The sequence below is a fragment of the Mirounga angustirostris genome, unplaced genomic scaffold (assembly GCF_029215605.1).
Source record: "Mirounga angustirostris isolate CCGP_5_RB_7025 unplaced genomic scaffold, mMirAng1.0.hap1 SCAF_8, whole genome shotgun sequence".
NCBI lineage: Eukaryota > Metazoa > Chordata > Mammalia > Carnivora > Phocidae > Mirounga > Mirounga angustirostris.
The window spans coordinates 413,910-440,377 of record NW_026991716.1 but is presented as its reverse complement, the minus strand read 5'-3'; the positions used below and the strand labels follow the sequence as shown (position 1 = coordinate 440,377).

Below are 26,468 nucleotides of genomic sequence, written 5' to 3'. Positions count from 1 at the left end.
AAAGATGGAAGCTGGTGGTTCATGCAGACAATGCAGAGTGACATCCCCATCAGAAGTTCCAGGATGAGCAGTTGAGGTTTTGCACAAAATGAAGGTGCCAATGAGACTCTGGCTCACCATTTTGTGTTTGTGATCTGAAGGGGCACCTTCTCCACAATAGCCAAACTGTGGAAAGAGCCCAGATGTCCATCAACAGACGAATGGATAAAGAAGATGTGGTATATATATACAATGGAATATTATGCAGCCATCAGAAAGGATGAATACCCACCTTTATATCAACGTGGATGGAACTAGAGGGTATTATGCTAAGTGAAATGTCAACCAGAGAAAGACAAGCATCATATGATCTCACTGATATACGGAATTTAAGAAACAAGGCAGAGGATCATAGGGGAAGAGAGGGAAAAATAAGAGAAACCAGAGAGGGAGACAAACCATAAGAGACTCTCAATCATAGGAAACAAAGTGAGGGTCGCTGGAGGGGAGGGCGTGGGGCGATGGGGTAACTGGGTGATGGACATTAAGGAGGGCATGTGATGTAATGAGCACTGAGTGTTATATAAGACTGATGAATCACTGAATTCTACCTCTGAAACGAGCAATACACTATATGTTAATTAATCGAATTTAAGTAAAAAAAATAAAATTTTAAAAAACTGATGACACACGCATGCAGAAAGTGAAACAGAATGCTGCCTGATGGGGAACTGATCTAGATGGTGGAGGAAGGCCGTCGGAGATGGCAGCGGAAGCGACTGGCAAGAAGGGACAGCCGTGCAAGGCGCTGGGGCAGAGCGAGAGATGAGCAGGGCCTTCCTGTGTCTGACGGCGCTGGGGCGACAGCAGCCTGTCTGGAGCCGGGGCAAGCGACCTCCCCGGCTGCACGATGCCCAGAACGGCCTCTGAGTGGGGCTAGTCCGTGCTAGGCACGCGGGGGAGAGATCCGGGGCCCGAAGCCACAGCCTTCTTCCTCAGCACCATCTGGAAGAGCAGGTGCTGAGACCACACCCAGAGCGCAGGCCTGCCCGAGTGCTGTCCAGTAGGTGAGGTCCACCCCGCCCCCCGCCCCCGAGGAGACCGAAAGCGGGAGAAGACGGCCCTGCGTGGGGGTGGGGGCGGGGGTGGAGACCGAGGTGTACGAATGAGGGCGTGTAGCTCTCGTTCCCCGCCCGCGACACCGCCGCGCTTTAAACCCAGCACTTTCGCTTCAAATTCCCGCCCCAGCCCGCGAGAGGGGCGGAGGCCGGCCGGGCTCTAGGGTTCAGGACCCCGAAGCCCACCCTCTTACCCCGCCGAGGCGGCCGGCCCGCGCCCTCTCCGGGACCTCCCGACCACCCTTCCGGGCAGGAGCAGGTAGGTGGCTGGCGCAGAGACCCTTTCCCGCCCCTCCCGGACCCCGCGCAGCCTGGGGAGCCGGGACCAGGGGTGGCGGCCGGGGTGCGCCGGAGCCCGGGAGCCCTCCCCAGCGAGGGCGAGGGGATCCGAGTGCCCCGTCCAGCCGCCAGGACGGAGACAGCCGCACGGGGCTGGGCCCGGGCCCCCACGCTCTTGGGACCTCGCTCTTCCCTTCTGTGGAATGGGGACAATCATGCCGCCCTGTTCAGGGTATTTTAGGTAAAGCTCCTCACTCATCGCAGGCGCTTCGAAAAGGGTACTTAATTTTTGTAAGTAACCCCCTTGAAGTACGTGCTTGCTAAAGGCCTTCCGGGTTCAGGAAGCAAAATTAGGCCAGGCTGGGGGCAGGGAGTCCGATTTAATGCTGAGCATCCGGCGAGCCCCAATCCGCCGCAGAGCCGCCCTCCGACACGATCCAGCGCAGGGGGAGGGCAGGGGGTCCTGGCCTCCGAGCCCCGCGAAGAGCCCCAGCTAGGCCTCGGACTGCGCTCCCCTCCACCTCCCCGGGAGCGCGCCCTGCCGCCCCACCCGGCTGCGGCTCCCGCGCACCCTGGCTCCGCCCGGTCTCAGGTCCCTGCGCTCCGGCCCCTGCCGCCTCGCCCCCTGCAGAGGCCCACGGACTTGCCCAGTGATCGGTGACGTCGGGGAGGCTCGCGCTCCCATTGGGAGGCGGCGATTGGCAGGGGCCAATCCGGGCGCTGATCCGGGGAGCAATCTCGGAGCCGCGCTCGGCGGAGCCGGGAGGCCGCGGGGCGGGGACGCGACCCGGAACCGGCCGCTGCGGGAGAGGGGGCCCCCCCGTCCGGCGCTCGCGGCCCGGAGCTCGGCAGCGGGGTGAGTCGGGGGCGTCGGGCGCGGGAGGGGCGAGGCGGAGGGCAAGGGGCCACCCGCCGCGGCGCGCGCGCTGGGCCCCGGCCGGCCTCCTGCCCGGAGCGCCCGCAGGTGCCCGGGCCCCCCCCCCCCCAGGGGCGCTGCGGGGGGCTGTGCAGTAAAGCAGGTCGGCCACCTGTCCTCGGAGCCGTGCACTAACTCCCTCCACCAGCCGGGAGCGCTCTTCCTGATTATCGGCCCCTGCTTGGCCTGCGAGAAAGGACCGGATTCCCGCCGCACTCCGGATCCTGACCCCACCATGAAGATGGGGGAACGACATCCGGTCATGCATGCCGCAAATAGTGCGGGGACCCTGCCCGAGCCTCCCCCAAGTTTAGAAGAAGCAGGTCTTTTGAAAAATAGGCTTTATAGGTTTTCTTCCCCAGATTACATTTTTTCTTCTGAATAGATTTGTTTTAGAACAACTTTAGGTTTATAGAGAAATTGCAAAGATAGTAGAGTTCCCACGTATTCCAAACCTTTTCCCCCTTTATTAACATCTGACGTTCGTATGGTGCATTTGTTACGATTAATGAGCCGATATTGATCTGTTATTATTGGCCCAAGTCGTCCTTACTCCTGCTGACTGAGTTTTCACCTAAGCACCGGTTTCCGTGTGGTGATCCCGTCCAGGTTACCAGGCTACATTTGGTCGGCATGTCCCATGAGGCTCCTCTTGGCTCTGGCCGCTCATACTTGTTTGGGATGATCTTGACAGTTTTGAGGAATGCTCCTCGAGTGTATTGTGGGGTGCCCCTCTGCGGGAATTTGATGTCTGTTTCCTAAGACCAGTCTTCAGTTTACTGGGGGGACGACTACTGGGGTAGGTTGCCCGGTGATGGCCTGGCGTCAGGGGTGCGTGCTGTCCACACGATTTAGGACGTGGTGTTGATCGTGGTCACCTGAGAAAGTGTTTGCCAGTCTCTCGGCTGTACAGTTACTGTATTTAGCCCTGTTTCGTAGCATGCTCTTTGGAAAGAAGTGACTGTGCAGCCCATACTGAAGGAGGGGACAGTACGCTCCTCCTCCTCGAGGACAAGTAGCTACACCTAGTATTTGGAATTCTTTGCATGGGAGATTAGTCTCTCTTGTCCTTATTTATTAACTTATTCAGTCCTTTATCATCAGCACGGACTCATGGATATTTATTTTATACTTTGGGTTATAATCCAATCCTACTTTATTTTGTTGCTCAAATTGTTGTAGCTTTGGTTACAGGGGGCTCTTTCAAGTTGGGTCCTGTGTCCTTCCCAGCGAGTATTTTTATAGAGCTTTTTGCTGTTGAAGGCACTTTGACTGGGGGGCTTCCATTGAACACCAAACAGTGTGATTATTTCCCTCCTTGAGAGGTAAGGAAACGGAGGCCCAGGAGAAAGTGACATCTTAGCCGTCCCTTTCCTACAAGGGAGTGACAGGCTGGTGTCATACTATCCCCAGAAAGCATTGCAAGCCGCAGAAGGAAGTCCATGGTCCGGACTGAAGCTTCTTGGCGTGACTTCAGACTTAGGCCCTGGGATCAGAATGGGAAGACAGTGGCTTCGGAAACAAAGGCTTAATTTGACTGTTATCCAGGAGAAAGTACTGCTCGCCAGATTGGTAGACATGAAATGTTGACCTTTTCCCCAAAACAGTGTGTGTGGAGGGAGGCAGGGGAAGATCTGGGAAATGTTTGTGGTCAAGAACATCTAATCGGAGGGGGCCTTCTGCAGAAGCAAGATTGTGAAGTGGGCAAAAGAAGCCTGTGGGGGTGGGGGGATGAAGGAGAGGATGGAGGCATGGAGTAACTCTGTGCCAGGTCCTGGAGATGGAGGACCAGTGAGGAATGTGCTTGGGTTCACCTTCTGGTGGGGGGAGGTGGGTAACCATGTCAGCTGTTGGTAGTAATGACCCGCGTGGAGTGCAGAGCTGTGGGAGCCTCCCCAGGGGAGAGCCATTCAGCTGGAAGGTGGGATGGACACCGCGGGGGCGGGGCACCTCACGCGGTGCTGATTCAAGCTGTCCAGGATGCGCTGGAACAAAGACCGTGTGCAAGCACAGGGGGTGGGGCTGGGGGCCCTGGAGAAGGAGCTGGTGTTAGGCTGAGGCCACAGTGCCGGCCAGATCGTGGGGACTGTGTGGGCCCTGCGGAGTCCTGACCACAGCTAAGACTGAAGCAGGAGAGGGACAGGACGAGAGCTGTGTGTTCGAAAGACCAGCCCAGTGGCGCCTTGTAGGAGATAAGGCTACATTCCACCAAATCTAAGATGCAGTCAGTTTATATATGTTCCATATAGAAAGCATGTCTTTCTAGGTCAGTTAGAGTATGCTACGGATCACGTTTCAGAGATGCTGAAATGCAATGACATGGATATCTTACATTTGAGGAAAAGCTGTACCCCCCTTTGCCAGTTCTTAGATCCCTCCTTGCGCTGGGAAATGAATGGTCAGAATAGCTCCGTCTCACTAACCCGTAGATGGTAAGTTCCAGGCTCCACCTATGATCTTGAAAGAGCTAGCTCTGATAAGCACGCTTTGTCCTGCCTGATAGCCAAATTGTCGAAAACCAGCACAGAGGATGCCTGACCTAAAGATTTCATCTGTGTTTATTGGTTGCGCTCGATAACGGCCATGACTTTAGGTTGCACACTGAATATGCTCATGTGCTCACCCCACATTTATTTCAGTTTGCCTACGAAGGGTCTAGATGCCCCCTCCACCCCCATCTCTTCGTGGTGATCCTGAGCTGGTCAAAGGTCAAGAATGTATCCCCCAAGCTGCACAGCTGAGTCACTGCATTGGGGTGAAAATCTGGGTTTTGGTGCTAACCCGGGAGTCTTCATTGTCAACTTTGGTTAGGGTAACAGCCAAGGATGGAGGAAGGTTCTGATTGTGTCTCTCGAGCTGTGGGAAGGGGCCATGACGGCTGAGAGCGGCTTGGAGATCTGTCAGGTCCTGGCCAGGCATTCCACCCGTGGGGCCAGAGAGGGCCAGAGAGGGAGCCGCCACTGGGTGTCTACCTTTGTCTAGATAAATAGGTGGATTTTTTTTGTTTTTGCACAAATTCTTTGTATATTTCAGCCTTCAATAATGTCCTGTGCTGTATCAGTCAGGATTCCTTTTTTTCCAGGTGACACACAGGTGCAAGCTAGCTGAGCATAAAGGGCATTTATTGCCTTGTACGAAGGCACAGTTCAAGGGTCGATCTAGCTTCAGGCACTGCTCGATACAGGGTTTTACAAGATGCCATGAGGATCCAGTTTCTTCTGCTTCATCTCTGGGTTGGCTTCATTCTCAAACAGGCTAGCCCTCTGCTTAGCAATATCGCTCTTGCATCTCCAAACCAGATTGACGTCACCTCTTGCAAATTCTCGAGAAACCACAGAATCTTTCCCCCCTGTCTCAACCAGGTCTCCTTGTGACTAGCAGACTTGAGTCATATCCTAACCTCTGAAGCAAGCACGGAGGTCAGGGAGGCATCCGACTCATTCTCTTGCTCCACCCTTGAGCTGAGGGAGAGCTATGGCCTAAGTACCTGATCAAAGCTGGCAAAGTTAGTAAGGGAAGGAAGAATGGAAGCTGGGCGGACCCCTCCCCAAAGATAAAGCCTTTACAGCACTCCTGCTTGGAGCAGGGAGCCCAGTACCATCCCGCTGCCATCCCCTGTAGACTGGCACACATGTCAACGCCGACATAGCAGGTTGGTAGCCCATGGCCTGCCGCTTGGAACGTACACTGCTACAGTCAGTGTGGGAACAGGGTGGCCTGATCTGGTCAAGGACGCATCTGCTTGCTTGTGTGAACCAGGACACGTGCACAAACCTTCACCGAACAGTGTTTGTCATTGTCCCAAACAGGAAACGGTCGGTGGCCGTGAGAAGTAGCCTGCAGGCACACCTCGTCTTCCTGTGCTCTGGAGACACCGTGTGTGTTACGAAGGGGGCGGTTCGTGGCGGCCCCGCCACGGGCAAGTCTGTCGGGCCCACTTTACAGGAGCTGTTTCTGGCTTCGTGTCTCTGTGTGTCTCACAGTATTTCACACCTGTGCGATATTATTATAGTTGTCACGGGGATGTGTGATCAGGGATTCCAGTGCACTGAATGCTCAGGTTACAGTTAGCAGTTTTTAGCAATAAGGTATTTCTTTTTTTTTTTTTTTAAGATTTTATTTATTTATTTGACAGAGACACAGCGAGAGAGGGAACACAAGCAGGGGGAGTGGGCGAGGGAGAAGCAGGGGGAGTGGGTGAGGGAGAAGCAGGGGGAGTGGGTGAGGGAGAAGCAGGGGGAGTGGAAGAGGGAGAAGCAGGGGGAGTGGAAGAGGGAGAAGCAGGGGAAGTGGGAGAGGGAGAAGCAGGGGAAGTGGGAGAGGGAGAAGCAGGGGGAGTGGGAGAGGGAGAAGCAGGGGAGGTGGAAGAGGGAGAAGCAACGGGAGTGGGAGAGGGAGAAGCAGGCTTCCCGCCGAGCAGGGAGCCCAACGCAGGGCTCGATCCCAGGACCCCGGGATCATGACCTGAGCCGAAGGCGGACGTTTAACGACTGAGCCACCCAGGTGCCCCGAGCAATAAGGTATTTCTTAATCAAGATTTGTATATTGTTTTGTAGACCTAACGCGATCGCACACTTCATAGACTACCACATAGTGTAAACACAACTTTCCTGTGCACTGGAAAACAAAAGCCCCCTGGGCTTGCTCTGTTGCGATATTCACTCCATTGTGCTGGTCTGGGACTGAGCCTCTGGTATCTCCAAGGTAGAATTATAGTGTCAAAAAGCAATGAAAATGAACAGAACCAGCTCACGGTCACATGAATGAGCCGCACAAACATGATGTTCATACGCGCCCCTGCAAACAAATGCAACACGATTGCATCCATCTGCAGCCCAAAACCAGGGAAGATAAACTGTCACAGATGAATGCACAGCTCGGTGTAGCAGGAGGGTGGGGGTGACGAGCATCACCATGTACGCCCCCACCACATCTCCCAGACCCGGGGCTCTGTGGCTGGTGCAGCCCGCTGCTCGGGGCACAGGGAGAAAGCGCCTCTCTCCCTAGCCGTGAGCATCCTGTCGGAGAGATCGCTTGCCCTCGCTCAGCACACCATAGGAAGCGTGTTGTGTGCATCCTATGCTCTGGGCCAGGCACAGTGCTGGCTTCTGCAGATAAGGCAGACACCGTCTGTGTCCACACACGATACAGAGAGCTGTGGAAAACAGGTGACTGTACTGATTAGCAGCCTCAGCCCTGCAGAGACATGCGCAGGGCAGTGTGGGGTGCTTTCGGGCTTTGTGGGGGGAGAGCGTGTGGCCTCAGCCTGTCAGGACGGACTGGCCAGAGGAGGTGGCTGTCAGCTGGTACTTCGGGCTGGGACAGGACTGGTGTTCACTGCAGACGGAATAGCATTTTCAGAGGGCTCGGGCGGGAGCGAGCGCGGCACCTTTTGAGGCGTGGAGAGGGTTCTGGTTTGGCCTGGGGTCAGGTCTGGGTGGGGAGTGGCAGGAAATGAGCCTAAAGACAAGATCCCTGGAAGGAGCTCTGGCTTTACCCCGAGCGGCAGAAAGCCTTGGAGGGGTTCTAACCAGGGTGGCCACGTGAGCACATGGGCATTTGAGCACGTGGCAGGGTGTGTGTGTTTGGGGGTGAAGGCCGGCCTCAGCAGTGGAGAGGGGAGCTGCACGTACGTTGGGAAACCCTTGAGGGTCGTGTCACCCCCACAATCAGCTGCGGTCCCAGCTCCCGAAGGCTCAACGTGCTAGAGTTTGCCCTGTTCCTTCCCTGCGCATCCCCAGTGCCTGGCACGTAGTAGGCGCCCAGCACGAATCTGTGAACTCTCGGATGAGCTCTGCTACTTAGAGCCCCTCTGTGGCACCCCAGAACCCATGCCGTGCCCCGCTGAGCCCTGTGGACATCTCCGCGGTTTGGAGCGTGTCTCGTGCTGGCCCCAGGGCCATGTGCGGCCTCCCTATGCTCCAGAGTCCCGCTGAGCCCCGGCCCTGCAGGGGAACCATCACCCACCCATGACCTCAGGAATGCACCGTCCGCAGGCCTGCGTCCCCCAGACTGCCCGGCTCACGGCCACGGCTGGACACTCTGAGGGCCAGGCCTACGGCTGCTCGTCTGTAACCAGAATTCTGTCCTCTCCAGGCCTGGGAGAGACGTCACAGACGCTGACTTTGAGGAGAATTTGCTTATTTCCGGTTAAGAAATGGGGCTTCACCTGAGCCCCAGGAGCCCTAAATGGGCTTCCCACAGGGACTGGAGCCCTCAGCTAGGTGCTCTGATGGTGAGAAAGAAGGGCCTACAGTTCAGAGCCCGAGTGTGGGCACGAGAAGCAGCCTGGAGGCCAGAGCGCAAACCATGGCCCTCCGCTCACTTCTCTGGGCCATGAAGTCCACGGCTGGCATTCGGTGGCTCCTGGGTCCCTTCCGTGGCACCTAGGGGAGGGTGTGGGGCAGCAGAAGCCACGGAACGCTGAAGGAGAGCTTATTACCTGCTAGGCCAGACGTTGGCAGCTACTAAGAAAAACGGGGCCAGGTGCTGCCGTCCGGTCTGCCGTCAGGCTGCGGCAGGGGTGGGGCGAGGAGCGTGTGTGCCCAGAGGCGTGGACGCCGACCCCAGTGCCTCCTTCAGCTAGTTCCTGCAACCCCAGCCATCCTCTTGGGCAAGAATCGTGCCCGGCTCCCACATCTGGAACGTAATGCTTGCATCCTGCCGCCTGACCAGATGCTGGCATGTACAGAGGGGCTTTCCTGAGATCAGGGAACGAGGAGGGTGCGGGAGAGGAGACCCGGACGGGTGGGGGCGTCTCCAGTGCTGCTCTGCAGAATCGCACCCAGCCTCCGGCTTCTTGAAGGACAGAAGAGCCGCCCACACCGGAGCAGGGATGCATGGCCTCTGCCCCGAGGGCCCCCATGGGATGATCCCTGGTTTCCGAATTCTCACCTGGGGCAGGGCAGTGGGTGGGCTATGTGGTCTTGGAGGCTCTTTCCAGCTCCGGTTCTCTGTGGTTCCTGTGTGCCCCAGAGTCAGGCGTGGAGAGCGGAATGACGGTCACCCCTACTCTGGAAGCCTGCGAGATAACCAGGATGTTCCAGAAGCATGAAGTGATAGCGGGCAGGGTGTAGGGGAGTTTCTGGGGGGGTCGGTGTTTCGCGGGCTCCGAATGTGTGGGTGGTGAGCAGACTTTCTGGCCTGCCCCGGCTCCCACACCAGCAGCCCCATCCTCGGCGTCTACACTGGCGTGCCCACGCTGTCCAGCTCGAGAAGTGCGTCCATGCACACGGCCCCGTCTGAGCTTCCTGGTGTCCCATGGACCGGGGCATCCTAGCCTTGTGGCCCCCTGGGCAGGGCCCCTGAGCCGCTGCTGGACCTCGCTGAGCCTCAGTTTTCTCAGAAGAGCGTCCTGAGCGATAAATAACGTGGACGTGGATGTGGACGTGGCAGATGAGGCGGGTCCTGAGTGAGTGCTGGTCACGCAGGCCTGGGTCGTTGGAGCCCAGGCCTTGTGTGCTTGCAGCAGGGATCCGAGCGGGGGACTGCGCGTAGGGGGTGCTCGCACACCAGCAGCTCCATGCTGAGCGTTGCGTCCAGTTCCTCGGAAGCACGGAGCACCGAGCTTCTGCCACGTGGCAGCACCCTGATGGCTGTCAGTGACCGTGACGTCTTTCCAGTACACACCCTCGTCCGCATTCTTTTCAGGACGGCAGAAAACTAGAGCCTCGTCCTCAGAAAGTTTCTCCAACACCGTGTGTGGTTTTGTTGAGCTATTTAGAAGTAACCGCCCCCAGCTCAAAGTACTGCTGCGTGCTTCGCCTGCAGACGGACGTTCCCACTCATGACCTCGGTAAACACGTTAGAAATTAACAGTTTCGGGCGCCTGGGTGGCTCAGTTGGTTAAGCGACTGCCTTCGGCTCAGGTCATGATCCCGGGGTCCTGGGATCGAGTCCCGCATCGGGCTCCCTGCTCAGCGGGGAGTCTGCTTCTCCCTCTGACCCTCTTCCCTCTCGTGCTCTCTGTCTCTCATTCTCTCTCAAATAAATAAATAAAATCTTTAAAAAAAAAATTAAAAAAAAAAGAAATTAACGGTTTCCTAATGTGATCCAGTACCCAGCCTTTGGTCAGACTTCTCATTTTATACCTTTTTAAAACAAAACAGGATCCAGTCAAGGTATTTGCCTTTGGCTGTTTTTTCTCATTGGTCTTATTAAGTCAAGAACAATCTTTTTTCATGACATTGACTTTTTTTTTAAGATTTATTTATTTATTTGAGAGCGAGAGCGCGCCAGGTGGGGAGGGGCAGAGGGGGACTTCAGCAGACTCGGCGCTCGGCGTGGAGCCCGACACAGGGCTCCATCTCAGCATCCTGAGATCACCACCCGAGGCAAAACCGAGAGTCGGAGGGTCGCTGACTGCGTCCCCAGGCGCCCCCATGACGCAGGCCAGCCGGTTGTCCCGTGGAACGTCCCGTATTCTGAATTTGTCTGTTTCCTCATGACGTGGTACAGCACAGCTCTCTATCCCTCGTATTTTCTGTACCTCGGAAGTTAAGTCTGAAGGCTCGGTTAGGTCCATTCAGGTCGGTTTTGGCAGGATGACTTCTAAGGGGATGTCGTGTCTCCACATGGTGCCATTTTGGGAAGCAGATACCAGCTGGTGCCTCTGAGCGCTGTGGGTTTGGTCACTGCTCGGGGTGATCGCGGGTCTCTGCGTTGTCAAGGTTCATCCGGAGGCCATCACTGGGCAGTACTTGGCAGCGGGGACGTGTCCCCTCTGCCCTTCATGGTCGGACCAGCCACTGATGATAAAGAGGGTTGCAGGGCGGTGTGCCGCGAATCCCCTCCTACACTGATGGGCCGGCGTGGTTCTGTAATCCTAGACCGTTTCATGCGTCTCGTACACATGGGATCATTGTCCTACGGTGAGGAGCACCTGCTGTACGGGACGGGGTCAGGTCTTGTGTGGACGGGGGCTGTGGCTGAGCTCTGCCCACAGCAGTCACACCGCCGGCCCCAAAGACAGCACGTGCCGTCCCCCCAACAGGGACAGAGACACATGGCCTCTGCTTTTCAGCTTGCAAGCTGCTCGGCAGAGTCACAGCCCCCGGGGATCCCCAGCACCGGCCACTGTCCTCTTTGTGTCGGGACTGAGGGCTCGGGGTCAGGTGATTCCCTCAGCAGAGAGTTGCATGAGGCTGTTCCTGGGATCGGTTACCGCCTGGCTGACATCCTAGACACTGTACTGTCTCCACGTCCCAGTTAAATCCCGTAATTCCTTCACGTGGGCCCTGTGTGCACATGACCCCTCTTCGGGTCCCACGCCTCCAAGTCCCTGCTGGTGTGTCCGGTCAGCAGTGTCTGTAGAGTTCTGCAGTTACAAAGCACGTTTGTCTGACTGCATCCACTGTCCAGGAGTAGACCCTGCTTCCTGTCGTCTCTGTCTGGGGTTCCTCTGCAGCTCCTTCCTGTCGCCGCCGGGGAAGGGCCGCAAGGCCACCGGGCTCTCGGTGGTGGACCTCCCGCATCCACAGTCAGCAGCAGCACTGACTTGCCCGTGGCCCCCGTGCTCCCTTCCTGCCCCGGCCGCTGGCTGCCCTCTGTGGGTCCCAGTCCCCACCCCGCGAGGACTGGCACCCAGAGCCCGAGTCACTGCGGCTGCTTCAGCCTCACGTCCTCTCTCGCTGCCACTGTGCATTCCCACCGTGCTCTGTCCGGGCTTGCAACTCTCGCCGGGTCCGGGAGCCAAGGGCTCTGGCTTCCTTCCCGGACCCCCTCTGGACTCTCTGGCTCAACCCGCTTAGCAAGCCCTGAAGGTAAGTATCACTGTCCCCATTTTACGATGGATAAACCGAGGCTCAGAGCCCGTAAGAGGTTTCTGTGGGCGCGTGGAACCGGGGCAGCCCTGCGGAGGCTCCTCGGACAGGCCGTGGGCCAGGGCTGCCGAGGTCGACGGGGCTGAGGTCCTGTGTGTGGTGCGTGCCGTGCTCCCGCCGAGGGCCAGATCCGCAGCAGCGGGTCACAGGACGGCCCGCTGGGGGCCCCCACACTGGTGTCCTTCCCGGGCCTGCCGGCACGCTGCGTCTACGGGGAAAGGGAACGAGACCAAAACCACGGCACAGCCCGGGGACACGTCTGTTCGGGGGCGCCAGGGCTCGGAGTGCCCGTGCTTCCTGAGTCTAGCCTGACAACCCCGTGCCCTCAGTCCTGGCGACCCGCAGCCTGGAGAGGCCTCCTGGCTCTGGTGCCCCGCCCCACGGACTCTTGTGCCCCACAGCTGAGGGAGTGCAGTGCAGACACGGAGGCGTGGGCGAGGTGACACATCTCCAGGTGTCTCACTGTGTCGTCACGAGTGCCTCTGAGCGTCTCCCAGCAGGTGGAAGGACGGGCCTCAGGCGGCTCTGCTCCCAGCAGCAGGTACCGGCTAGCGGCGCTGTGCTCCCCGCTCGCCCCGAGCACCCTCTCTGGGCCTTGGTTCCCGTCTGCACTCGGTGCGGTCCTTCACTCGGACACCGAGCCTCGTAGGAGCGGAGGAGTGTCTGTTGCCTGCCTGACTGGTTTCTGGAGCTGGGGGCCCGTGTGCGCGGCCGCCTCTGCCCCTCCACTGGGCCTGCTCTTGACTCCGTGTCTGGTCTCCCAGGACGCGAAGCGCCCCCGAGCCAAGGACGCCATGGCCACGTCAGCGCCCCTGCGCAGCCTGGAGGAGGAGGTCACCTGCTCCATCTGCCTCGATTACCTGAGGGACCCCGTGACCATCGACTGCGGCCACGTCTTCTGCCGCAGCTGCATCACCGACGTCCGCCCCGTGTCGGGGGGCCGCCCCGTCTGTCCCCTCTGCAAGAAGCCGTTCAAGAAGGAGAACATCCGGCCCGTGTGGCAGCTGGCCAGCCTGGTGGAGAACATCGAGCGACTGAAGGTGGACAAGGACAGGCAGCCGGGAGACGTGGCCCGGGAGCAGCCAGACGCCAGGCTGTGTGAGCGGCACCGGGAGAAGCTGCATTACTACTGCGAGGATGACGGGAAGCTGCTGTGCGTCATGTGCCGCGAGTCCCGGGAGCACAGACCCCACACGGCCGTCCTCGTGGAGAAGGCCGCCCAGCCCCACAGGGTAAGCACGCCCCTCCCGGGGGCGAGGCCTGGCGCGGACCCTTCGGAAGGCTTCTGGCCAGCCCAGGGCTCAGCCTGAGTCCACCTGTGCCCGCGGCTTGTCTCTCCGCAGGAAAAAATCCTGAACCACCTGAGTACCCTAAGGAGAGACAGAGACAAAATTCAGGGCTTTCAGGCCAAGGGAGAAGCGGATATCCTGACTGCACTGGTAAGTGGGGCTGTTAAGAGAGAGCCTGAGGCCGTTGGCCATGTGGAGCAGAAGCTAGGAGGCTGAGTGGTGGAGGCCCTGCCGGGATGCTGAGTGGTGGAGGCTGAGCAGCAGAGGCTGAGTGGTGGAGGCCCTGCCGGGACACTGAGCAGTGGAGGCTGAGCGGTGGAGGCACTGCCAGGAGGCTGAGCGGCGGAGGCTGAGTGGTGGAGGCTGAGTGGTGGAGCCACTGCCAGAAGGCTGAGCAGTGGAGGCACTGCTGGGAGACTGAGCAGTGGAGGCTCTGTTGGGAGGCTGAGCAGTGGAGGCTGAGTGGTGGAGGCCCTGCCGGGAGGCTGAGCACTGGAGGCTGAGTGGTGGAAGCCCTGCCGGGAGGCTGAGCAGTGGAGGCTGAGTGGTGGAGCCACTGCCAGAAGGCTGAGCAGTGGAGGCACTGCCAGGAGGCTGAGCAGTGGAGGCCCTACTGGGAGGCTGAGTGGTGGAAGCTGAGTGGTGGAGGCACTGCTGGGAGGCTGTGCAGTGGAGGCCCTGTTGGGAGGCTGAGCAGTGGAGGCTGAGTGGTGGAGGCCCTGCCAGGACGCTGAGCAGTGGAGGCTGAGTGGTGGAGGCCCTGCCGGGAGGCTGAGCAATGGAGGCTGAGTGGTGGAAGCCCTGCCGGGAGGCTGAGCAGTGGAGGCTGAGTGGTGGAGCCACTGCCAGAAGGCTGAGCAGTGGAGGCACTGCCAGGAGGCTGAGCAGTGGAGGCCCTACTGGGAGGCTGAGTGGTGGAAGCTGAGTGGTGGAGGCACTGCTGGGAGGCTGAGCAGTGGAGGCCCTGCCGGGACACTGAGCAGTGGAGGCTGAGTGGTGGAGGTCCTGCCAGGACGCTGAGCAGTGGAGGCTGAGTAGTGGAGGCCCTGCTGGGAGGCTGAGTGGTAGAGGCCCTGCCGGGAGGCTGAGCAGTAGAGGCCCTACTGGGAGGCTGAGCAGTGGAGGCTGAGCGCTGGAGGCCCTGTTGGGAGGCTGAGTAGTGGAGGCCCTACTGGGAGGCTGGGCAGTGGAGGCACTGCCGGGAGGCTGAGCAGTGGAGGCCCTGTTGGGAGGCTGAGTAGCGGAGGCCCTACTGGGAGGCTGAGCAGTGGAGGCCCTGTTGGAAGGCTGAGTGGTGGAGGCCCTTCTGGGAGGCTGGGCAGTGGAGGCCCTGTTGGGAGGCTGAGCCCTGACGGTCTGAGCTGGGTGGCTTCCAGCTGGCTTCCTCATCTGGTGTGTGAATGGGTGTTCCTTCTCGTGTGTGAGTCACCGTGGCTGTGGGCCTTGTCTAGCAGCAGCTGCTGTTGTGCAGGGGACCGCGGAGGTCCAGGCGAAGTCCTTCCTGTCAGCAAGGGGAGGGACCCGGACTCCTAATGGTGGGGGGAGCCAGGGGCTTTGGAGGGGGGCGCTGGCTGCAGGATGAGCACGGAGGGGGAGGCCTGGGAGGGCGTGAGGCGTCCTGGGGACACTGTCTGCTGAGTCCTGCAGCCAGGGCTGCCCGCGGTTGCCCTGCCCGCAGAGACCGCGCGCCGCGTGCTTGATCCAAGATGGGGTGTGAGGGGCTGTGCCTGTTTCCTGCTGGAGAGTCGGTGTCGGGGGGGGGGGTAGGTTGGGCCAGGTGTGCTCTGAGGTGCCTTAGCTCACGGATGGGGGTGGGAGCCGGCCTCTGTGGCTCTAACAGCAGACGCTGCAGGGGTTCTTCAGCTCAGGGCAGAAGTGTCACCCCCTCTCCCCTCCGCACCCCTGCAGAAGAAGCTCCAGGACCAGAGGCAGTACATCGTGGCTGAGTTTGAGCAGGCCCACCAGTTCCTGCGGGAGCGCGAGCGGCACCTGCTGGACCAGCTCACCAAGCTGGAGCAGGAACTGGCGGAGGGCCGCGAGAAGTACAAGAGCAGGGGCGTTGGGGAGCTGGCCCGGCTGGCGCTGCTCATCTCCGAGCTGGAGGCCAAGGCGCAGCAGCCGGCTGCAGAGCTCATGCAGGTGAGACGCCTCCCCAGGGCGGCGAGGTCTCCGTCCCACCACCCGCGTGCGTGCGGGACCCTGGGAGAACCACTGCCTCTCAGGCCTCGATTTTCTCTCCTGAAATGTCGGGAGGTCACCCCCACCCGCCCCACCTCCTCTGAGGTCACGTGAGCACAGGAGGACCTGACCGGCATGGTGTCCCTTCAGAAGGCAAACTTTCTACCAAAAAAACAGTTCAAGGAATTTAGAAAGTGCTGTGAAGAGGAAGGGAAGGTTATGCGTGTTTTCATCACTACTGTCCGTCCTCATCTCGACCATCACAGGTCCCTGGCAGACAGCCTCCAGGGGAAGCTGCAGGCAGCCCGCACTGCTGGGGTGGCTGAGGGAGGGCCGCAAGGCGGCTTCTCCCAAGGAGGGACTGGAGGAGACAGGCGAGGTTTTCTGTGGGACGGAGAGTAGGCAGGGTGCCTCTGGAGTACTTCCTGGAGGAGGCGGCTTTGATGCTGAGAAGGGGAGAGCCTTGAACTAGAGAGCAGGTCACCAAGTGGAAACAGCACCGTGCCTCCTTCCTCCTGGAGCCTCCAGGAACAGGAACAGGGCTCACCAGCGTCTGGAGGGGTGTGCTGGACCCTCCCCCTCACGGGTCAGGAGGAGGCTCTGGTGGCTGGGGCTGCCAGCAGCGGAGCCCCCCAGGATCTCCTCCAGGAAGATGCTGTCCCGGCCAGCAGTGTGGCCTCAGGAGACACAGCAAGGCAGGCTCTCCAGGTACATGAACAGGTGGCCTGGCCTGCCTCCCTGCGCGGTCCATTCTGACTCCCAAATCGGGACTGGCAGGGGGTGAGGGCCCTAAATCAGAAGTCGCTGAGGGCCCAGCCGCAGGGCAGGGCAGGAGTCCTGTCCCAGCTCTGCTCCTGGGCCTCTTGTTCTTGTCCTTCATTTTGTCCAAAATGTGTCTCTGGCATTTCCTCCAGATACCACTGTGTTCCCTCGAATTCCTCCATCAGACTGGGACTGGGTCACTTACTGCCCCCTCCCCTGCCTCCTCAGGGCGGGAAAGCCCTCCTTTCCCCGTGGCCACGCCACGTGATGTGCAGTTATGTGGGGGGCAGAGAGAGACAAGCTGGGGTGCTGGTGGGGGCTGAGATCCCGACGGGACCCCCTCCCGCTCCACCCAAGGGAGTGGAGCGCCACTCAGACAGAAGACAGACTGGGAGCATGGGGCGGGGACAGGGTGAGGGCGTGAGGACAGGGCGCAGGTGCAGGGCTGGGGCGAGGGCAGAGGGACGGGGTGCAGGGACAGGATGCGGGGACCGGGCGTGGGGCGGGGACATGGTGCAGGGATGGGGGCGCAGGGACCGGGGACGGGGTGAGGATGTGGGGACGGGGTGAGGGGACGGGCGCAGGGACAGGGTGTGGGGACAGGGTGCAGGGACGGGGCGTGGACGGCCCGAGGGCTCAGGGACGGGGCACGGGGACAGGGTGTGGGGACGGGATGCAGGTGCAGGGATGGGGCAAGGGCAGAGGGACGGGGTATGGGGACAGGATGCGGGGACCGGGCGTGGGGCGGGGACATGGTGCGGGGGTGGGGGCGCAGGGACCTGGGACAGGGTGAGGACACGGGGACGGGGTGAGGGGACGGGCGCAGGGACAGGGTGTGGGGACCGGGTGCAGGGACGGGGCACGGACGGCCCGAGGGTGCAGGGATGGGGCACGGGGACGGGACACAGGTCCAGGGGTGGGGCGAGGGCGCAGGGGACCGGGCGCAGGCCCAGGGCGCAGGCCTGGGGACGGACTGGGCATCTGCGGCAGCCAATCCGTGAGCTCAGTGTCGGTACTGGTAGGTTTTGTCTGCTCGTTGGGGTTTGATTTTGCGGCAAGGGAACCGCACAGCTACCTCCTTCAGGTCATTATCTTTTCCCAGAGGCTATCTGACTGTGGGCAGCCAGCAGGAGGGAAACCGCAGTAACAGAGGCCCGATGCAAAGTGTGGTGCAGGGGGTAGGAGAGGGGGGAGCAGCAGGACTAAAGATGGAAAACACAGACCTTTGCACGAAGGTGCTAGAAAAGGAGAGAAAGATCTCGGCCTGGAATATCAGAAGACGTTAGAGGGACATCCTCCCCGGTCCATCCCCGGACGGGCCTTGCCCGGGGGCACCGCAGCCCGCTCCTGTCTCTCCCACCGTTGGGCCGAGCTCAGCCGTGGGGGCCTGCATGAGTGCCTCCGCCCTGCCCCGCTCCCCAGCCGCGGCCTCTCTGCTCTGATGGCCTGTTTCGGGACAGCCGCAGGAGTCTTGGGGGGTGTCCTCAGGAGCCCTGAGCCGGCCCCTTCCCTGTGCAGGCTCGTTCCCTGTGCAGGCCCGGCGTGTGGACCCCCGGCCCCCCACGCTGTGCTCTCCCACGGTCTCTGGGCCACTCCCAGGCTTTCATCCTTGGCTGGTCTGTACCTTCCCGCAGTCCTGGCAGCTCCCCCCACTGCCCACGTGCCTGCCTTTCGAGCCCCGTGTCCCAGCACACCAGCAGGGGAACGCGGCTCACGTTTGTTGCCCCGTCCACCAAAGCTGGCTGGATTGGAAGGATTTGCTGGAAACTCACGACTGGTGTCGGGCCGGTGCTTGGTGAGACCGGGGTGAGCGGGGAGCTCTGACGGCCCATCTGGCCTCCCTGCAGCAGAGCCTGCCGGTCCTCCTGAGACCGCCGGACCTGCATCAGCAGCCACCGTCCGGTGACTCTGTGTCCCAGAGCTCCCTCTCTGAGAGGCTAGCCCGTCCCCTCCCTGGGCTCCACTCCTGCCAGAGCAGAACGCCTAGTGTCCCCTGCAAGGCTGTCCCCCGGCTCCATGGCCCCACCCCAAGCCCCGGAGCCGGGCCGGCGCGGGGGAGGCGCACAGGAACATGTGCGAGGAGCGACAGGAGGGCCACCGTTACGGGAGCGTCTCATGGGGGCCGCAGACCCCCCAGGCACCGTCCCGGCCCACCTGCCCCTCCGCCCCGCACTGCGCAGGGCGGCCCCGTGGCTGATTACCAGGACCCTGGCTAGGGGCTGGGTCAAACCCAAGGACAGAGACGCAAAGACAGTTGTGTTTCTTTCGGGAACGGAGCTGAGGGTTCTGGAGCCGTCAGGGCAGGGGCTGACCGCGAGGTTCGGGAAAGCTGGGCTACCCCCACCTGCTTGTTCCCCCAGCTGCAAGGCCTGCTAGGGTGCACAGCAGTTTCCCCTTTTAAAGGACATGACCTACAAATTGTAGTCACTGGTTCCTCTCGCGTCCCATTGGCTGGAGCTCAGTCACATGACCAGACGTGGCCACAAAGGCCTCTGGGAAATGTAGTTTTCCCTGGTGGCCCTCTACCCACTGTAACTCCAGGGGTCTGCTGTTCAGAGGTCGAAGGGGGGCGGACTTAGCTGCGTGAGCCACCTGGCAAGCAGCTCGCACACATCACTGCCCCACGCGGATCCCCTCGGGGCGTTTGCATCCACCAGGAACACGTGCACCTCCCGCGGTGCCCGTCCAGCCCCGCATGGCCCGGGCCCCCATTCCGTTCCTCACCTGGCCAATCTCAGCGGAAGCCGGGTGGCCGCGGAGAATGAACCCTGCCCTCACGGTTATCCACCACTGCCGCGGCGGTGCGGGCCCTGTAAGGAAGGGGCCACATCGTTCTGTTCACTGTTGCGCCCGGCTGCCAGCATTGTGGGCACCTGTGAGTGGGGTCTGATTCCACTCAGCTGATGCTTGTGCTTTCTTCTCCTCCAGGACACCAGGGACTTCGTGAACAGGTAACAGAGCTTCCTTTCCACGGCGCACCCCACCCCCCTTCTCCTGCATGAGACCCATTTGAAGGAATGGTGCCACCTCGGTTTATGGTGGCCGGCCTCACTCCTGGGAAGCAAGAACACAGCCTCGGGAACTGGAGACTTGCTCTCCGAGGCAGCCAGCGTCCCGTCCTGTTCCGAGACGGGGCAGGAGATGAGAGTGGAGACCGAGGCAGTCAGCGTCCCGTCCTGGTCCGAGACGGGGCAGGAGATGAGGGTGGAGACGTGCTCAGCAGACAGAAGCGTTCTGGATGCTCTGAGTCCTGGCCCAGCCATGGGCTGTTCACTCAGTTTTTTTGAGCCCTGGTTTCTCTGTCTGTTGATTGGGGATTGTCATACCTTTCTCTCCTGCTTCATAACTGTCGTGAGAATTGAGAGAAATGCAGGAAGAGCTAAGTAACAGGTCCATCTGTCATCTTCCCAGGTATCCACGGAAGAAGTTCTGGATTGGGAAACCCATTGCTCGGGTGGTTAAGAAAAAGACGGGAGAATTCTCAGATAGACTTACGTCCCTGCAGCGAGGCCTGAGAGAGTTCCAAGGTGAGGGCTGGGGGGTGCACTGGGGTGGGAGTTGGAGCTGGGGCTCTGCATTGAAGGAGGGTACGAGCTTCTTACTGTCATCTTTGGCCTCACTCCTGGGTCTTCTGGTTGTTTTCTGTTTTCTTCTTGGGATCTCAGGGAGGGAGGCCCGTCAGGAAATTAATCCTGTCCGAGTAGAAAACGGGCCCGTAAGTTTGCTGGGCTCGAGGGTCATTCTTGTCCTTTTCTTGTCCCCAGGGAAGCTGCTAAGAGACTTGGAATATAAGACAGGTGAGTGTCCAAAGGGCTGTTCCCAGTTCACCTCCCATGAAGAATACTGTCCCCACAGAGACTGAGACTCCCCTGCTGCCCCCGGGGAGCCCGTTCTCTAACACAGCTGAGATTTCCCAGCTGCTTGTCTGCAGCTCCCTCCACTGGGTCTCTAGTCTGCAACAGAGGCTTCTGCTTGATTGCCTGACCCCGTCTGCACAATGTTCCCCTCTGCCGAATGCCTGGCTCCCGCATTCGGAGGCCGTCTGTGCCTCAGGCCCAGCACTGTGCTCCCTCCATGCCCTGCTGTCCAGTTGTGCACTGCATAGCCCTGAGGGACCCTGTGACTAGCAGCCCTTTGATTGTAGGGTGTGGCAGCCCCGCGGGGCCCACCAGTGACACCATTGCTCGTTCTGTCATCCCCACAGTCAGTGTCACGCTGGACCCGCAGTCGGCCAGTGGGTACCTGCAGCTGTCGGAGGATTGGAAGTGTGTGACCTACAGCAGCCTCTACCAGGGCACTTACCTGCACCCCCAGCAGTTCGACTGCGAGCCGGGGGTGCTGGGCAGTAAGGGCTTCACCTGGGGCAAGGTGTACTGGGAAGTGGAGGTGGACAGGGAGGGCTGGTCCGAGGAGGAAGAGGAGGGGGAGGAGGAGGAGGAGGGGGAGGAGGAAGAGGAGGAAGAGGAGGCGGGCTACGGGGATGGGTATGAGGACTGGGAGACGGACGAGGACGAGGAGTCCTTGGGGGAGGAAGAGGAGGAGGAGGAGGAGGAGGAGGAGGTTCTTGAAAGCTGCATGGTGGGGGTGGCCAGAGACTCTGTGAAGAGGAAGGGGGACCTGTCCCTGCGGCCAGAGGACGGGGTGTGGGCGCTGCGCCTCTCCTCTGCGGGCATCTGGGCCAACACGGACCCCGAGGCCGAACTCTTCCCGGCGCTACGGCCCCGGAGGGTGGGCATCGCCCTAGATTATGAAGGAGGCACCGTGACATTCACCAACGCAGAGTCACAAGAACTCATCTACACCTTCACCGCCACCTTCACGCGGCGCCTGGTCCCCTTCCTGTGGCTCAGGTGGCCTGGGACACGCCTCCTGTTGCGGCCCTGAGCCCACCGCTTGCTGCCTCCCTTCTTGGGGATTCCAGGACCGTGATGGGGAGGGGTGTCTGGCCATGGCACCTGGAGCAGTGCACACACCCCGCCCCCCCGGTGGCTGTGGCCCCTTGAGGCTTGCTCGGTGCTGGTGCCGCCGCTCCCGTCACACAGCTCCTCCCCCAGCCCCGGGGGTTCCCAAGCAGATTTCTGACCCCGGAGTCCATGAGGGCCCCTCTGCTGCCCACGGCCTTTGGCCCAGCGCTGCACACTCTTTGTTGAATGGAGACGAGCTAGCATTTAGTCGCCCAGTCTGGCGTCTGGTGCTGGCCTGCACCTGAGGTCACTTGCCGTCCTCCATCCCCCGGCGTCCCCCTCGCCGACATCCGCTCTGCTGCCAGCCTTCCCTGCCACCCTAACTCAGAGTGACGCGTGTGAACGTGAGCAGAGCAAAAACCCGCCACGGGTTCTGGGCCATTTGAATGAGCCTCCTGGAGCGCCATGGAGTTGCCAGGCCCCGAGTGGGTGCCTCGCTTCTGAGACCAGGGTCCAACGTCTGACGTTTGCACATCAAAGAAGCCAGGACCCTCGGAGCCTCTTGGGGGAGGGATCTGGAGACCTGTGGCTTTACGGCCACACGTGTGGTCAGTGATCAATAAATGACCTGAGGGTGGGGTCTTGGGAGGGGAAATTGTAAAGGGAAGCCAGAATAGCCTGCTCTTGATCAGTCATCTAAAATCACCGGGGCAGACATCCGGTCCAGGAGAACCTCCCCCTGGGAAGCCCTGGCCAGTGCCTCCAGCAGGGTGGAAGCTTGGGCTCCGTTGTCCTGGGACAGGGGCGGTGGGGAGAGGAGAGGACACCAGCGGGGCTCCCGGAGCTCGCCCGGCCTTCATGCTGGTCTTCCTGCCGGGAGAGGGCTAGAGTGCGGCCTCACTGCGCCCACTCACCCCCTGCTTCAGCCGGACGCCCACAGCCTTTGTCCGCACCTGTCCCAGGCCTGGCACCAGCATCCTGCACCCCAGCACCTCGGCCCCCACATCATCTGTAAATGTCCCTCTGATTTCTGCCTCTACTTTTGAACCCCCCACAGCACCTCCTGCAGTGCTGGGTACACAGCAGGTGGTCAGTAAAGACTTGTGGGATGAACAGCCTGGGTTCACATATTTTATTATAACCTTCCTGTGGCTCCAGAGCGGTTGCGTGGACAGCAGTGGCCCGGGGTCTCTCCTGGGCCCAGACAGGAACCCCCACATCTCCCTCTCCCACTGTGCTGGCCCCATGTCGACACCGAGCATCCGTGCAGCCCAGGACGGCCTGTGACACGGCGACATTCCGTGGCATACCCAGAATCTTCCCTTGGAAAATGCGCGGTGCCTGCCCCGAAGGAAACGCAACCAGCTGAGCCTCCATCCTGCCCTTGGACACACTCAGCCACCCAACCATTTCTGGTCTCTTCTTTCTGCTGGTTTTTTAATTGCCATGTTACAGATAGAAAAGGAAGAATTACATAAAGCCCTTTCAAGATCTCATTTATGACTATTCCCCCTTTTTATTTTTCATTTGTTCTTTTTACTTTTCTTTCTAAATAGAGATATGCAAAGTGTGTCAATTATTAGAAATAAGACACGTTATTAATATGATGTCAGTTAATCCTGAGAGAGAATAATCAGTAGCATATTCTTGAAAATTTACATTTATTTTGTTGATTGATGTGAATTGTTCCCTAACATTATACTCTCCTAATCTTTTATTTATGGAAAAATTTCAGAATTCTCAAAATGCCTTTTATCCTTTTTTGGAAAGAATTTTTATATAATGAGATGTCTGTAACTTTTTAAGGTGATCATTGTATAATTAAAATTTCCTATTTATTAAATAGGGAACATTTGCATTTGAACAAAATATAAATGCTTTCGGGTCATGGTTTAACGAGTTTCCTGAGTGTGAAACTTCCAGAATGAACTGTAGACGATGAAGTTTTCGTATGAAACAGCCTTTGAAAGTCATAAAAACGTGCACGTTATGCTGCCACCTGAGGACAGAAAGTTGCCGCGTGGTACTTATTTGGCTAATTCTTTTGAACCTTTTTATTTTTATAATCATATTTTTAAGTATTTTTTTTTTATGTGAACGTCACCTACATGTATGGTCAGATCTACGTAGTGTTTATCACGGAGAGAGAAAAGAGCAGCCCCTCCCTCTCCCGGGGCGCTTCTTGGCGGACCATTTCCTCGACGGCGCTGGGGTGGGACCCTGCCCTCCGATCCCCCAGCAGCCGAGGCTCTGGGTCGGGCCCCGTCCCCGAGCGCACGCGCCCCACCTGTCCATCCCGGCGGCCGAGCCCGAGCTCGGCGCGCCCACGGCTGGGTCTGCAGAAGCTGTCTGTGGGGACAGCCTGCTCTTCCTGGACTGGGGAATTTCCTTTTTCTGCCCTTTGGCTCCATTGCCTACGTCCGTCTTAGTAATCAAAGCCCGGCGTCCTTACCCATTGTCAGCATCCGTCGCGATGGCGGGTCGTCAGCTGCTCTGTCGTGTTGTCCCGAAGCCTGCGCCCCGGCCTGTGCACAGCCCTCCGGGGGTCGGGGGTCGTGGCTTGGCTTTGCCGCTTCCTGACCCCGTGTTTCCTGTGTCCCTGACCCTCCTCTTAGCTGACTTCCTCGTCCTGGCCCGGGAGCTTCCCGAGGGCGCCTGCAAGTTGTTTGAAGTGCGGAGTATCGGCAGGTTCTCGGCCCCTCGGTTCTGGGAACGTTCCCGAGTTACTTGTGGACGGTCGCTGTCTCCTCCGTTTCCTCTGTGGTCCCGGCCTTCGCAGGGCTCCTGCACGGGTTACTGAGAGGCCGGGGCGGGCCGGGATGTTTCCGGGCTAGGGCGGCGGTGAGGCGCGCGTGCAGGTTATATTCCGGGGGAGGGCGACACGCAGGGAACTGCCATAGGACGGTGACGGGCGGGGAGCCGCTGTCCGCTTTCCGGGCCAGCAGGGCTGCTCCGAGGAGGACAGTCTGCGATCGCACCGGCCAGGGTCACGGGCAGGGACAGGCTGGGCCGGGACGCCCGCGTGTCTGCAGTGCGGTGGGCGGAGGGGCGGGGGAGCAGGGGAGGGGTCGGCGGCCTGGTGGACCGCGCTGCAGGGTCGGGGGTTTCCCCCGAGGGCAGTGCGGTGGGCGGAGGGGCGGGGGAGCAGAGGAGGGCCCGCGGCCTGGTGGACCGCGCTGCAGGGTCGGGGGTTTCCCCCGAGGGCAGTGCGGTGGGCGGAGGGGCGGCAGAGCAGGGGAGGGTCCGCGGCCTGGTGGACGGCGCTGCAGGGTCGGGGGTTTCCCCCGAGGGCAGTGCGGTGGGCGGAGGGGCGGCAGAGCAGGGGAGGGTCCGCGGCCTGGTGGACGGCGCTGCAGGGTCGGGGGTTTCCCCCGAGGGCAGTGCGGTGGGCGGAGGGGCGGCAGAGCAGGGGAGGGCCCGCGGCCTGGTGGACCGCGCTGCAGGGCCGGGGGTTTCCCCCGAGGGCAGTGCGGTGGGCGGAGGCGCGGCAGAGCAGGGGAGGGCCCGCGGCCTGGTGGACCGCGCTGCAGGGTCGGGGGTTTCCCCCGAGGAGGGGCGGCAGAGCAGGGGAGGGTCGGCGGCCTGGTGGACCGCGCTGCAGGGTCGGGGGTTTCCCCCGAGGAGGGGCGGCAGAGCAGGGGAGGGTCCGCGGCCTGGTGGACCGCGCTGCAGGGTCGGGGGTTTCCCCCGAGGGCGTTGGGAAGCTGCTCAAGCCTTACAGGCAGAGGATTAGTGGTTCCACTCAGACACAAGTAGGCCGCACCTCGTATTGACCAGGTACTGTTCTTCGCTGGGAGGCTCCCTGTCTTCAAGGAGCTCATTCTACAACAGACGCAAAGCTACGCATGACGGGCGCCTGGGTGCCTCTGGGGGTTGAGCATCGAACTCTTGATTTCGGCTCAGGTCCTGATCTCAGGATCGTGGGATCCATCCGTGCCTTGGGCTCCACCCTCAGTGGGGGGGCTGCGTCTCTCTCTCCCTCTGCCCCTCCCCCGTTCATGCTCTCTCTCAAATAAATTAACAAATCTTAAAAAATAAATAAGCAATAATAAAAATAAGCATGGCAAATACAAAACAGCGCATGTTAGAAAATAAGCACAATGGACCCAAACCACTACGGTTGCTTTTTGAAACAGATAAGTGAGGAAGCAGGGAGTCCTGGAGAGGAGACGTCTGTGGTGAATCCGCCGAGTGATGACAGTGTAGACTGTGGTGGTAGGAGGAGCGGGTTCCAGGCGGTGAACACGACTTGCTGCTAGGCCGGCGGCCCCTGGGTTTGGGGTTCAGCCGCGGGCAGCTACGCGTGGTTGGGGAGCGGCTTTGGAGGCCGCGGTGGCAGGATCGGGCTCGGGTCTTGCTCGTGTTCCGTCCGAGACGTCTGTCGGGCATCTGAACGGAGAAGTCACGCAGGGAAAGGGCTCTCAGAGTCAGGACCGAAGCCACAGACGTGGGAGTCAAAACGCACAGGGGCCAGCCAGTTAAGGCCCTGGCAGGTGTGAAGCTCGACCCTAGGATGGGGCGGTGCTGACCCCTGGGCGGTCGGGCATCTGTCCACGGGCCAGAAGTGAGCAGCAGCGGGTTAGGAAGAGGTGCAGCGGAGGAGCAGATGAACTCAAGAGCTGGGGGGGAGGGGGCGCCCCCGAGCGGGCACGGAGCTTGCGGCTCGCCGCCTCGCCCCTGCAGCGCAGTGATGCTTTGCGCCCCGCGAGGTTTGCGGAGCCCCGCACGCATCTTTGTAAATAGTCCCTCCACTGAGGCCTCCTCAGTCACCCCCGTTGATAGAAGACCAGCCCAGGGCTGGGGTGATGGAGGGACGGAGAGGAAGGGGCGAGGTTGCGGCTGCTGCAACCAGGGGCTGGCCTGTGACACGCGCATTTCCAGAACAGGAACGGAGAAGACTCTCAGCACCTGGCTTGTGCTGTTCGCATTAAATTCCAGGCCCTTGGCCCTCCTGCGGAGGGGTAAGATGCTGATGATTCAGGTAGTCTTCCAAGGGCTGTGATAAGAGAAAAAGAGGGGCGCCTGGGCAGCTCAGCCGGTGACGCGTCTGCCTTCAGCTCAGGTCGTGATCCCGGGGTCCTGGGGTCGAGCCCCGCGTCAGGCTCCCCGCTGAGCATGGAACCTGATTCTCCCTCTCCCTCTGCCCCTTCCCCGACTCATTCTCTCTCTCTCAAATAAATAAAATCTTTTTAAAAAGAGAGAGAGAAAGCAGCTTGCAGCAG

General features: G+C 60.2%; 1 protein-coding gene across 3 annotated transcripts; it reads left to right on the top strand.

Moving 5' to 3' along the window:
• The first annotated feature begins 825 nt into the window (after positions 1-825).
• LOC123837334 (tripartite motif-containing protein 26) lies at positions 826-23,241 on the top strand. 3 transcript variants are annotated; one of them, XM_045866204.3, is made up of 8 exons: positions 826-1,046; positions 12,878-13,345; positions 13,457-13,552; positions 15,311-15,541; positions 19,271-19,293; positions 19,754-19,869; positions 20,107-20,139; positions 20,547-23,241. In XM_045866204.3, exons 2-8 carry the CDS (start codon positions 12,908-12,910, stop codon positions 21,224-21,226), a joined length of 1,617 nt encoding a protein of 538 aa, XP_045722160.1. In that variant the 5' UTR covers positions 826-1,046; positions 12,878-12,907; the 3' UTR covers positions 21,227-23,241. The 3 variants fall into 3 exon arrangements, with proteins under 3 accessions (XP_045722160.1, XP_045722158.1, XP_045722159.1); XM_045866202.3 differs by lacking the exon at positions 826-1,046 and adding an exon at positions 1,063-1,356; XM_045866203.3 differs by lacking the exon at positions 826-1,046 and adding an exon at positions 1,427-2,232.
• The last annotated feature ends 3,227 nt before the right edge of the window (positions 23,242-26,468 follow it).

Coding starts and splice junctions, on each gene's coding strand:
- LOC123837334 (XM_045866204.3), top strand. CDS start 12,908: ATGGCCACGTCAGCGCCCCTGCGCAGCCTGGAGGAGGAGGTCACCTGC. Junction 19,870..20,106: donor AGGCCTGAGAGAGTTCCAAG/GTGAGGGCTGGG, acceptor TCTTGTCCCCAG/GGAAGCTGCTAAGAGACTTG. Junction 20,140..20,546: donor AGACTTGGAATATAAGACAG/GTGAGTGTCCAA, acceptor TCATCCCCACAG/TCAGTGTCACGCTGGACCCG.